This window comes from Chiloscyllium plagiosum, chromosome 19 (genome assembly GCF_004010195.1).
Source record: "Chiloscyllium plagiosum isolate BGI_BamShark_2017 chromosome 19, ASM401019v2, whole genome shotgun sequence".
NCBI lineage: Eukaryota > Metazoa > Chordata > Chondrichthyes > Orectolobiformes > Hemiscylliidae > Chiloscyllium > Chiloscyllium plagiosum.
Window position 1 is genome coordinate 52308538 of NC_057728.1, and position 12701 is coordinate 52321238.

The 12701-nt window shown below is 39.1% G+C and overlaps 1 protein-coding gene across 10 annotated transcripts in view; it reads left to right on the top strand.

The window, feature by feature from the left end:
* Positions 1-10118, top strand: part of caps2 (calcyphosine 2) — a 54123-nt gene extending 44005 nt beyond the window's left edge. For all 10 annotated transcript variants that reach the window (XM_043709870.1, XM_043709871.1, XM_043709869.1 and 7 more), the window contains 5 exons: positions 2682-2749; positions 4219-4373; positions 6260-6379; positions 8354-8450; positions 9471-10118. In XM_043709870.1, coding sequence (XP_043565805.1) covers positions 2682-2749; positions 4219-4373; positions 6260-6379; positions 8354-8450; positions 9471-9646 — 616 coding nt within the window. In that variant the 3' untranslated portion in view covers positions 9647-10118. The remainder of the gene's footprint in view (positions 1-2681; positions 2750-4218; positions 4374-6259; positions 6380-8353; positions 8451-9470) is intronic.
* Positions 10119-12701: the final 2583 nt, after the last annotated feature.

Consider the following 12701-nt stretch of genomic DNA (forward strand, 5'->3'; position numbering starts at 1 on the left):
GTCACAGCCTTAGAATTAGAGGGGGTCATTTCAGAACAGAAATGCGGAGACATTTCTTCAGCCAGAGAGTGGTGGGCCTGTGGAATTCATTGCCACGGAGTGCAGTGGAAGCCGGGACGCTAAATGTCTTCAAGGCCGAGATTGATAGATTCTTGTTGTCTAGAGGAATTAAGGGCTACGGGGAGAACGCTGGTAAGTGGAGCTGAAATGCGCATCAGCCATGATTGAATGGCGGAGTGGACTCGATGGGCCGAATGGCCTTACTTCCACTCCTATGTCTTATGGTTTTATGGTCTTAAGTGTACTGACCACATCACAGAACACAGTATTGGATGACAAAGATATGAATATCAGCATGGTTAGTCTGCGTAATATTGTGGGGATGGAAGAAGACAGTCTTGATAGTGAATGGTGAACATGGGGTTTGAGGCTCATCTTGGAGTTAATATATAAAACCAGGCTAGAATGCTGCAGAGGTCAGATTTGATCATAGTAGCACAATATAATGATAATGGGCTTCTGGATTACTAGACCAGACTAAATGCAATTATAATTCAACAAATTAATAAAGTTGGAATAAAATTATAGTCTAATCAATAAATGGATTGAATTATTGTAAAAGCTTCCCTCAATTGTTGTAAAAATTCATCTTGTTCACTGATGTCCTTCGGGGAGAAATCTGCCATGTTTATTCTGTCTGGCCTACATGTGGTTGACGTTTGCCTTCTGAAATCCAGCAACGAGTCAGAGTTGCATTAACCTGGTTAAGGAAAAAGCACTGTGATCCCTTCTTGATGAAGGACTTATGCCCGAAATGTCGACTCTCCTGCTCCTCAGATGCTGCCTGAGCAGCTGTGCTTTTCCAGCACCACACTCTTCAATTCTGATCTCCAGCATCTGCAGTCCTCATTTTCTCCTGAGTGTGCCTATGCCTCATTGACTGCTGCACTTCAAGAAGGTGGCTCATACTTTCTCAAGGGATGTTGGAGTGGGAAATGAACATTCTCATGAAAAGGTTCAAAAACACTAGTAGTGAGGATTGCAAATAAATTTAGTAGTTAGCATATGGGAGGTCTTGTGGTGGAGTGGGAGGCTATCTTGAGTTGGAAACTATAGGTTTAAGCCCCACTCTAAGACTTGGTGGTCGCAGAAAGTGCATTTATGATTCATACAAACACCACAAGACGATAAAGACGGGTCAGTCAGATGGGCTGAACAGAAGTAATTGAAATTTAATCATTAAAAGTGTAAGGTGATGCTTGGTGGACTGACAAGATGAGAAAGGAAACATTTGGCGGTAGGATACTATAAAGTACAGAGGATCAGAGGGGCTTTGATGTACATGTCCATAGATCCTTGAAGACAGCAGGATAAATGGATAAAGTGGTTAAGAAGGCGTATGGGATACTTGCCTTTATTGGGCAAGCCATTAAGTACAAGATCAAGAAGGTTATGATGGAGCTGTATGTAATGTTAGCCACCGCTGTGTGCAGTACTGATCACTGCAAGAAGGACATCATTGCACAGAGAGGGTACAAAGGAGATTCATCAAGATAGTGCCTGCGCTGGAACGATTCAGATATGAAGAGAGACTAGATAGGGTGGGGTTGTTTTGGGGATCTTATTGTGATATACAAAGTTCTGATTGGAATGGACAGGCTAGGTACAGAGAGGCTTTACTTCTTAATAAAAGGGTCAATAACCAAGGGCTGAGCTTTAAGCTAAGAAGCAGGAAGTTCAGAGGGAACGTGGGGGAAAACACTTTTCACCCAAACGATTGTGAGTATCCAGAACTTACTGCCAAAAAGGTGGTAGAGATAGGAGCTCTATTTAGATGAGCACTTGAAACAGTACACAAGGCTACAGGCCAAGTGTTGAGAAATGGGATTAGAATACAGAGGAACCTTGATTATCTGAAGAACACAGGTGGGGAGTGTTTTGTTTGGTTAATTGAATTCCAGATAATCGAATGCTGGATAACACAGCTTAGCCAAGCATCGGGACCTTGTGATCTTTCCGGATAATCCAACATTCGGATAATCGAGTTTCCTCTGATAGATGTTTGATCACAGACGTGATGATCTCAAGGATCTTGTTCTGTGTTGTAAAATCTCTATGGCTGTATGACTCAGATTGAGTATCAACTTGGAAATCCTTCCAACGCACAAACTATTGGCTGGTGGTAAGAACAGTAGACTTCTGGTCAGCTATCCTAACAAAGTAGTGGCAAACCACTGCAGGATCTTGCCAAGTATAACACCGTACCAACACACAAGTCTACAAAAAGAAATCCAATTACTGTGGATATTAGAAATCTGAAAAAACAAAACGCAAATCTGGCAGCATCGGTAGAGAGTGAGACTTAGCATTTCGTATCCAAAGTTACTCTTCTCCAGAACTCCAAAGAATACTCAAATTCTGAACCAGTGTAATTTCCCTCATCCTCCTCCCATCTCCATATGTGCTGCCAAACTTGTGTTTCTCTTGCATTTCGTTTCTATTGCAGACGTCTGTAGTCACCAACTATAGATTACACCACCTGTAATTCAGGGCATGACCCTGGAGAGAAAATGTGTGCTAAAATATGAAGAATCATTTTGAACTGCAGCTACAAAATGCATACAGTAGTCTGTTTTTGTTTGATTTTAAAATACAGCTTTTTTTCTCTTAATTTGCTACAGGACTGGCAGCAATCCAGCTTTCACTGAACAAGAGATTGATGACAGAAATACCATTCTATCTGTGCAAGGTGAAAATCAAAGTACACATTTGTGATGCAAAAACAGTAAATTTCTGTATCCAAACTGAGTTGTCTGCAATGACCATTAGCTTTTATCTTTCACATTCATTAGCTTGTAAATGCAGTTTATTTTTATCAACCTAAAATCCTTTAATTATAAAAGCAAAATATTGTGAATGCTGAATCAAAATGAATTAATACTGGAGATACACTCAGCAGCTCAGCACTGGTAGTGTCTGTGGAGAAAGAAACACAATTAATGTTTTGAGTTTGACATGATTGTGATATAGAATATGTTCTGAAAAAGAGCTATATTGGATGTTAACTCTGTTCCTCTCTCCACTGATGATGTCAGACCTGCTGAATTTCTCCAGTACTTCCTGTTTATATAACTGTTTTCATTATGATACTTTTCTTCAGATGCAAGTTCAATATTATTTCATTTTTGACTAGCTACATCATCTAGGAAGAGGTTAACCAATGTTGAGGAACATGTATTACTCTGTGTGCTTTACTCACATTCTGCATAATTTGATGTTGTAAAAGTAGAAAAGATGTGAAACCTCACTGCAGACTATTTGAATTCTTGGTCTTGTGGATTGTTCAAGCAAATTTCTTCTCATCTCTGTCTTAAATGGGAGAATCCTTACTCTGAGATTATGCCCCGACCAAGTTACTCTCACAAGGGGAAACAACCTCTCCACATCTACCTGTGAAGCCCTCTACCAATCTTGTGTTTCAATGAGGTCTCCTCTTACTCTCCTAAATTCCAATGAGTACAGGCCTAACCTATTCAATCTCTCCTCATAACACAGTCCCTCCATCCTTGGGATCAACCTAGTGAACCTTTTCTGGACTGCCTCCAGAAATATGACTACACGATCTGAGATCTTATGCACAGTAGGTGATGTCTGTGCCTCTGAATGAGAAACTCTGGGAATGTATTCCAATCCTACCTCCAGACTTGATGACATAAGAAGGTGCATTCATAAAATGGCCAAACAGGTTGAGCATCAACCTCCCAATCCTTCCAACACACATCAATGGCAGGTGCTAAGATCAAGTGAGAGGCCTGGTCAGCCAATGCTTGGAAAGAACATTGAAGGTTTTATTATCACTATTCAAAGTTCCAGGCCACAACATACACGCGAAGAATACATGCTGCCATTACAATTCAGACACTGAGTGAACTGTAACTCCACTAGATCTAACCTGTGCCTTAGCTGTTATGAGCAGTTTGCTCATCTTTTGTTGACTTCTCTGCTATAGTTACCAAGATTCTTGTTGGGACCTAACCAAGCAACCCAGGTTAGCAATTAAACCTTTCAACTGTATGACTTCGATTCACGACTTCTGAGCACAATAGTAGGAGAGCTGCAAGTATTCCTGATAAATTAAATTGAAAGGAAATATGATCATCAAAAGCTCTATCGCGCAGAAATTCAAATTGAAATTTCTTTTTGTTGCTCAAAAATAAGGACTGATGAAAGAAAAACTTGTGAAGAGAGGGGTTCGCACTATGACTGGTTTGGTGAAATTTTTTCACCAGCATGATCAGCGTGGAGGTGGTGTGCTGTCAAAAATGGAAATAAAACAGGGTCTGACGGAGTTCCACTTGGAGCTAGCTGACAAGGTCAGAACAATCTTTATTTATTCTACACCCCTAACTTAATTGAAGCATCTTAGAATGTTTAAAACAGGGGCAATTATTTGACACTGAACTATATAAGGAGTTGTAAGGACGGGTGACTCACAGTTAGGTCAAAGATGTAGTCTGTAAGGAACATTTTAAAGTTGGAGTGACGGAGGTACAAAGAATTACAGTGGGAAACTTTCTTTATTCACCCACATGATATGGGGATCTTTGGCTTAGCTAGTATTTACTGCCCATCTCTAATTACCAGAAGCAGTTACAACTCAACCACATTGCTGTGGGTGTTGAGACACATGTAATCTAGACCAGGCAGTATGGATGGCAGTTTTACTTCCCTCAAGGACTTAAGTGAATCCAGATGGATTTTCCCTAACAATCGACATTGGTTTCAGTCATCATTAGACCCTCAATCCCTGAGTCTTTATTGAATTCAAATGCCACCATCTGCCATGGTGCCCAGAACATTAGCTGAGTTTCTAGATTAAATAGTTTAGTGATAATGCCACTAGGCCACTGGTTTGGTGAAGCATTTTCATGGGCACAATCAGTGTGGAGGTGATGTCCTGCAGAAAATGGGACTAAAACAGGGTCTACTAAATTGGAGAACTTAGGGTCTAGACAGTTGGCGGTATGGTCGCTACCAGAAATGCAAAGAAAATCAGGGGTACGCCAGTGGCTAGAGTTACAGGAGCACAGATATCTTGACAGGTTGAAGGAGATTATAGAGGGGAGAGGGACAAGGCCGTGGAGGGATTTTAAAATGAATATAAGAATGTCAAAATCTAGCCCATGCTGGGTAGAGTGCCTTTGTCAATCACCGAACACAGAATTGATTGGTAATTGGCACTTGCTAGCAGAATTTTAGATTATCTCTTTAGTGTTTATGGAGGGAGATACCAGTGTTTGTTTGTGAGCTGAAAAGGTGAATGTAATGTGGCTGCATTGTAAAACTGGAATGATTAAATGCTATATTGCAATACAAAAGCACTTTTATTTAAATGCAATCACATTAGCAAAGCTGGCATATATAGATCATCCCTAAGCTGTTCCAAGATTTGATAAATCTGGAAGAGCTTGGAATCCCATTTCAGTTAGAAATTAAGAGCCCACCCCAATTATTGTAAAACTGGAGTAAATCTCAATTATTGTAAAACTTGAATCATGTATAGGCCACACTCTACAACCGTGACAAGTTTCCTTCTTTAAAGTTCATTTGTTTAAACATTTGGGTGCTTTACAACATTTTTACTAATAATAGCTCTTTATTTCCATGTTTCGGAGATGGAAATCAACCACTTAAATGACCAAACTGGGATTTGAATTGTGTTCTCTTGGTCATGTGCCCATTCTTCCAACATGTTGTAACATACTTGCTAGTGTTGTGCATGCATAGCTGTCCGTGCTTGTAGATTTCTTGGTAAACATATAAATCATTTGCCTGACATCTACTCTTAAATCATGAAATGAATCTCTTTGAACAAGTAGCTTCAGTTCAAGAGGAAGAAATAAGTTTTCAAATTTCAAGTTGTAAATTAAAACAACAACAATGTTTGCTTTGGAGATATAAATGAATTCTGAAACTTCATTAGTTTATTAATATAAACATTGGTATGGCCGGCAAAACTGGCCTGAACTTTTCAAGTTTTTTTTAAAAAGTGCAAAGCAATTTACTAAATAATCTAAAAGATTTACTCTGACACTAACAAATAGTAAATTGTTTGAGTAAATTCCTTCTCTGGAGGTGGACTTATTTTGTGATCTACTGGAATTTTGGAAACCAGCTCCAAAATTGGATTATTTAGTTTATCAGAAATTAGGATATTTAAAACTGTAGCATGCATTATAAATGTTGCCTGTTTTTGTAGGACTTTGAGTCTGTATGGCTTCTACTGGACCAGGGTGGTGATGGTGAAATAGACTATTACCAGTTTATTCAAGTCATCATTGGAGAAATGAACGAGTTTCGTAAAGCATTCGTTAGGAAGGTAAGGCAGTTAACTTTCTCAGTGTTACATTATTGGTATGTTACAAGGGATGGACAATAAACTTGGGTCAAAGTCAAGCTTCTGTTCATAAATAATAATCTATTGAGGGTTTACTTTCAGATATAAAACAACAGATTTCTAACTTCTATGTAATAAAGATTTGCATTCATCTGATCCATTTTGCATTCTAGGATGCCTTGATAATGGACAGATGACAAACTAGTTCTGAAGAGTCATAAATTTGCTATCTTGTTGGCAAATGAAATCAGCAATTTACACAGAACGGGCTGCATAACTGGGTCAGGTGAAGCTTAATGCAAACAAAATGAATTCTTCATAGCATTATCCATGACAATACCTTGACCAGTCAGTATCCCTTATTTTGGTTGAATAAGTTGTTGTGACCTTTTGAAATTTAGGACTTTTACATTTGTCCTGATGGGTGCAAGGTATTAAGCCTTGGCAATGTGTCTCTCTTGTCAGCAAGATTCAGTGGGAATTATTTTAGCTTGTACAATGGTGCAATATCAGTAAAGTTGGATTCAACAAGATCAAGTGGGATGTTTAATGGCCAAAGGACAGAAATCCTTTTAAAATACCTGTTTTATGTTCCTGATAGCTGTAACCTGAAAATTTCTTCCATGGCCACAACCGTGGTATAAAATAGGCAAAAGTGAGGACTGCAGATGCTGGAAATCAGAGTCCAGAATAGAATGGTGCTGGAAAAGTACAGCAGGTCAGACAGCATCCGAGGAGCAGGAAAATCAATGTTTCGGGTCAGGAATGAAAGTATAAACCAGGCCAATAGATGTCTAGTTCTGTATGGCAGGAAGCTTTTTATGGAATCTCGACCTGTATGTTACAGAAATCACCTCAAAAGAGGGATATATGTACCCTGCTAGATGTCAGTCGAAAACTCAAAACACACCTCTGCTCTCAATTTGATGGGATGTCAAGGATGTCATTTTTGACCATTGGAGGGTTATTCTTAATGAGTTAGCTGGGTTAGCTTTCAGGATTGGAGCAGAAAAGATGATGAGAATTGCAGATGCGGGAGGTGCAGGAACACGATGCAATAGGTGTAGCCTATTGAATGTTTAGTGATGATAATCATTCTCACCACCAAGGTTATACTGAGGAGGCATTGTTCACCTTGAGGTGAATGAAAAATGAGTACAGCTAGCATTTGTATTCTGTCAGGCTGCCTTGCTCTGAGATGTGGACCTCAGTCCGGACTGCTATATCAATGACAGAAGTTGCTGGGAAAGCTTGGCAGATCTGGCAACATCTGCTAAATCAATGTCTAGTCTGGCTAGTTCATAGACCATCAGGGCTAAGCATCACTGGGGATGACTGTGGTCACCAGAGTTGAGCATTGTTCTCTCCTTCCAGTGCACAAGTTTCAGAATCTTCATTTCTTCTCTCTTTTTTTGAAGTGAGGTTGTGACTTAGCATTTTGAGATGGCCAACTGCTTTAATTAAATATTACACTATATGTTTAAATCATGACTGTCCCTTTAAGACCAGGAGATTAATTTGCAATTAGTAAACACAGTCTGTGGGTCACTCAGAACTTAATCATTCTTTGGGGAAGTTACTGAAGATTAACAGTTGCTCTAAAGCATAGAACTTGAATCCAGTTGAGAGATGTTACCAAAGCTTTTCATCTTGCATGAAAAGATTATTAGGAAAAATGCAAAAATTCAAATTTTGAATGATCACAACAATTTAAACTCCACAAGAAAAGAATGCTGATTGGTTGGCATGTTGTTTGAAATTTTCCATTCTTGCATTTGTCCAGATGAAACACTTGCCACTTTAGGATTAAGCTGTATCAGTAATGAAGTATGCCAGAGGTGTATTTGAAATATTTGAAATATTAAAAATTTGAAATTTTTAATATTAAAGAAATGATAGCTGTTTGCTTTGGAGAACATGTTACAGCAGCTTTTATCATTTGGTTTATCTTCACAGGCCTATATGAAGCTTGATCCAAATAAAACAGGCAGTGTTTCTGTGAATGACATTAGCAAGTTCTACAATGGAAGGAAACACCCGAAAGTCTTATCAGGTAATCAATGCTCATAGAGTCATAGAGCATGGAAACAGAACCTTTGGTCCAACCAATCTATGCTGAACAGAAACTCAAACTAAACCAGTCCCACCTGCATGCTTCTGGTCCATAGCTCTCCAAACCTTCCTATTTGTATCTATCCAAATGTCTTTTAAATGTTGTAATTGTACCTGCATCTGCCACATCCTCAGGAAGTTCATTCCACACATGAACCACCCTCTGTGTAAAAGATTTGCCTCTCATGCCTCTTTTAAATCTCTCCTCTCACGTTAAATGTGCCCCCTAGTCATGACATCCCCCATCCTATGGAAAAGACAACTACCATTAACCCTATCTATATCTCTCATTATTTTATAAACTTCTATCAGGTCGTCTCTCAACCTCTTATGCTCCAGTGAACAAAGTCCCAACCTACCTTTATAACTCAAACCTTCTGCACCCGGCAACATCCTGGTAAATCTCTTCTGATTCCTCTTCAGCTTAATAATATCCTTCCTAAGATCTCAAAAATATAGAAAATAGGAGCAGGAGTAGGCTATTTGGCCCATTGAGCCTGCTCCGCCATTCATTGTGGTCATAGCTGATTCTCTCCCTCAAAGCCGGACTTGCACCCTCTACCCATACCTCTTGTTGCCCTTAGTGTTAGTATTTCTGAAATAAATTCAGTAATTTGGCCTTCAGCCTTTTGTGGTAGAGAATTCTGCATTCACCACCATATGAGGTAGTGTCCCAAACACCAATGATTTTGGAACACAATTTCGGACCTCAGTATATTGTGGAACTGAAGCAACAAGATGCCTTTGGTTCTCTTGCTTTACCCAACCATCCATTATGTCTTCATTGATGTTGGAATATCACCAGGGAAGGTAAGAAATCTTCTGGGGGAGGGGGAGGGGGGGGAGCCACTGCATAGTTGCACATCTTCTAGATCTGGCATAGCATGGGAAGACATTAGTTTCTCCACACACGTCTCCTGGGCTCTGGTCCAAAATCATTACCTTTCCTATCATGTTGCAGGAGAATGTTCGGAGCAGCAAATTCGAACATCATTCCTGGACACATTACAGGAGAACTGCATCAATTCCGGAGAAGTCACTTACATTGAATTTGAAGCTTATTATGAGGGGATCAGCCTTGAAGTTGCAAATGATGAAGATTTTGCTAACATAATGAGGAATTGTTGGGCAGTGTGAGACAGCAGAACTTAAGACAAAACTGGAATATTCATTATTTCTGTGCAAGCTATTTTCCATCGATGTGCTTTTTACAAAAATGTGTTCAAGTTGATTGTTGTAAAGAATGTTTTGTGTTATTATGAGATCTTTGGATTTTCAGTCAAGGTGTAGGTATAATTAGGTTTTATAACCATATTTTATTTTTTGCAATATCCATCTCCAGTGTAGATTTTCCAGGTAAGGGAATATCAGAACCAATGCTAGAACCCAGCGTGAAGAAGGCAGCTTGCCCAATTTTCTGTCCATTGTAAAAATGAAGTCTCAATCCTCATGGTTTCTGCTCTTCCACCTACTTGGTGAACTTGTTCTCATTGTAGATGCAGGACCAACAAAATATGTTCCAAATTGTAACAACAAATTTGTACTAATGTTTAATGGAGAAAGTGAGGTCTGCAGACGCTGGAGATCAAAGCTGAAACTTTATTGCTGGAACAGCACAGCAGGTCAGGCAGCATCTAGGGAACAGAAGATTCGACGTTTCGGGCACATGCCCTTCTTCAGGAAGGGCATGTGCCCATTCCTGAAGAAGGGCATGTGCCCGAAACGTCGAATCTTCTGTTCCCTAGATGCTGCCTGACCTGCTGTGCTATTCCAGCAATAAAGTTTCAGCTACTAATGTTTAATGCCTAACAAGCAATCTCATTGATTTTATGGGGTGTGCTTTATTTTTGGAGCATTTTGAGAGGTGATGAGGGCAATTTGATCTTTAAGTACAGCCACCAATAAATACCCTGTTCATGCATTCAATTGTAAGCTCTTATTATGGTAAGCACTATACTTCAGAAGTACTTACTTGACTGAACAGCAATCGGGATGTCCTGAGGTTGTGAAAGATGCTACATAAATTTAAATCTTGCTTCAAATGAATAAGTTTTAAGTGCAGAATATGGAACAAAATCTATAAATTTTCAATGGCAAATTGATTGGCAGTTAGCCTCCTTGTTGTGTGAGTTGATAGGAATGTAGCCTCAGAATTATGATGACATCATCTGCTACACTTCCTTACAGTTGAAGCAGATTGCTTAGAACCAAACTCTGTTGCAAGTGTTACATATGAGGTTGTTACTTGCATGTGCTGAATGTCCCCTTGGAGTCTGAGTTTTCTGAAGATTGATCTACGCATATGGTTTCCTTTTCAGGCAAAAAAATGCCAGATTGGTAGAAAGTTATTTTTCCCATTAACTATTTCAGTGATACCTTGTGTTGAAGTATATAGGATTTTACAGCAGAGCATTTGGACATTTGTGCTCAAAACAAGCTTCGCTCCAACCACCCTTCTTCATAACCTCCCATTCCTTTCTCCCTTGTGAATATCTCCAGCTTTGCCTTAAATGCATCCTTGCAATTTGCCCTCATCTGTTTGATTTCTCTTCCTTTATGCTTTAAAGGAATGTGGGGCTGCTGATGCTGCCAGCATTTGTCACCCATCCTTAATTGCCTCTGAATGGAGTGATTTGCAAGGCCATTTCAGAGAGCAGTCAAGAGTGAACACATTGCTATGGATCTGGAATCATGTGCAGGCCAGATTTCCTTCGATAAAGGGCATTAATGAATGTGATAGGTCTTTACAATGATAATTGTCATCATGAGACTAGTTTTCAACTCTAGTTGTCTTGATTGAATTTAAGTTCTACCAACTACCAAACCAGTGTTCTTCACTATTAGTCTAGCCTCTATTATTAGTCCAGGGATATTAACACTACACCACTGTGTCTTTGGCTGGTCATGAGATCTGTCTGGGAAGAGAAGTTCAATCTGAATTCCCTGCTGAAAATTTGGTGACTGTCTTGTATTGATGGCCTCAAGTGTTGCTCTTCTGCACTCAATTCTTCATTTAAAGTATAAGATGGTCATTCATTATATGTAACGCTGCCTACCTAGCTCACCAACCTTGCAAATGCCACAAAAAATATAAAGAAACAACTTCATCCTTGAGAGGCCTGTTGAGAATTGTTACTAATTAAGTTATATTAATTTATTTCTATTTAAATAGAGAAAATTACTATGATGATAAATAGTTAAACTACTTGTTGACAGTGTTCTAATGTATTTGATTAGATGTACTTGGACTGCATGTATTTTGATTAATCTTTTGCTTTTGATATTTTAATTTTTAAATTGTAACATCATTTCTTGACATGAATGAAATGCATTATAATTAAATGAATTGCCAAATGGATTTTGATGCAAATATGATTCACTGTCCTCTACACACCAAAACATCAGCAAGGGAGGAGGAAGAACCTGACATTGCGTTTTTAAAAATATTTCTGAAGTATGACAAGAGTGCTACTACCAATACATAGTTAATGGTTTCTACCCTCAACCTTGAGTCAGAAAATCATAGGTTTGAGTCTTACTAAGACCTTAACACCAACACCAGGCCAACAGGGCACAGTAGAGAGTAAGTTAAGTTCTGCACAGTCCAAAGGCACCATCTTTCAGCCATGATCACAGACTGAAGTCTCCTTAACCTTCATACGTGGATGTAAAAAGCTTTCATGACATCATTGGAAGAGGAGCAGGGACAATCCTAGTGATTTGGGCAAGCGATTAATCAATTATTAATTAAAGTTAAATTTCACCAACTAGCATGCTGCGATTTTAACAATGACCCCATGGTATTTAACAAAAGACAAAGGACTGAAGATGCTAGAAATCAGAAACAAAAACAGAAATTGCAGAGAAAACTCAGCAGGTCTGTCAGCATCCGTGGGAGAAAGCAGGATTAACATTTTGGGTCTGTTGCCCCTTCAGAACTGACAACCTACACATTTGATCTTCTGGATTACTAATCCAGTGACATTATTACCATATCACTATCTCTAGTGTTTAAATTGTCACAATAACCTCATGTTAGCAAATTGTTTTTTTCTCTCAAAATAACATGCTTCTACATACAAGAGACCATCACCCTGAACATACCTTCCTCAGACAGGTTGTGGCAGCTAAATGACTCTCTCCCAACCTGCTTTTGGACCATGACCATCCTGTAGTCCTGGTGACTCCCTCA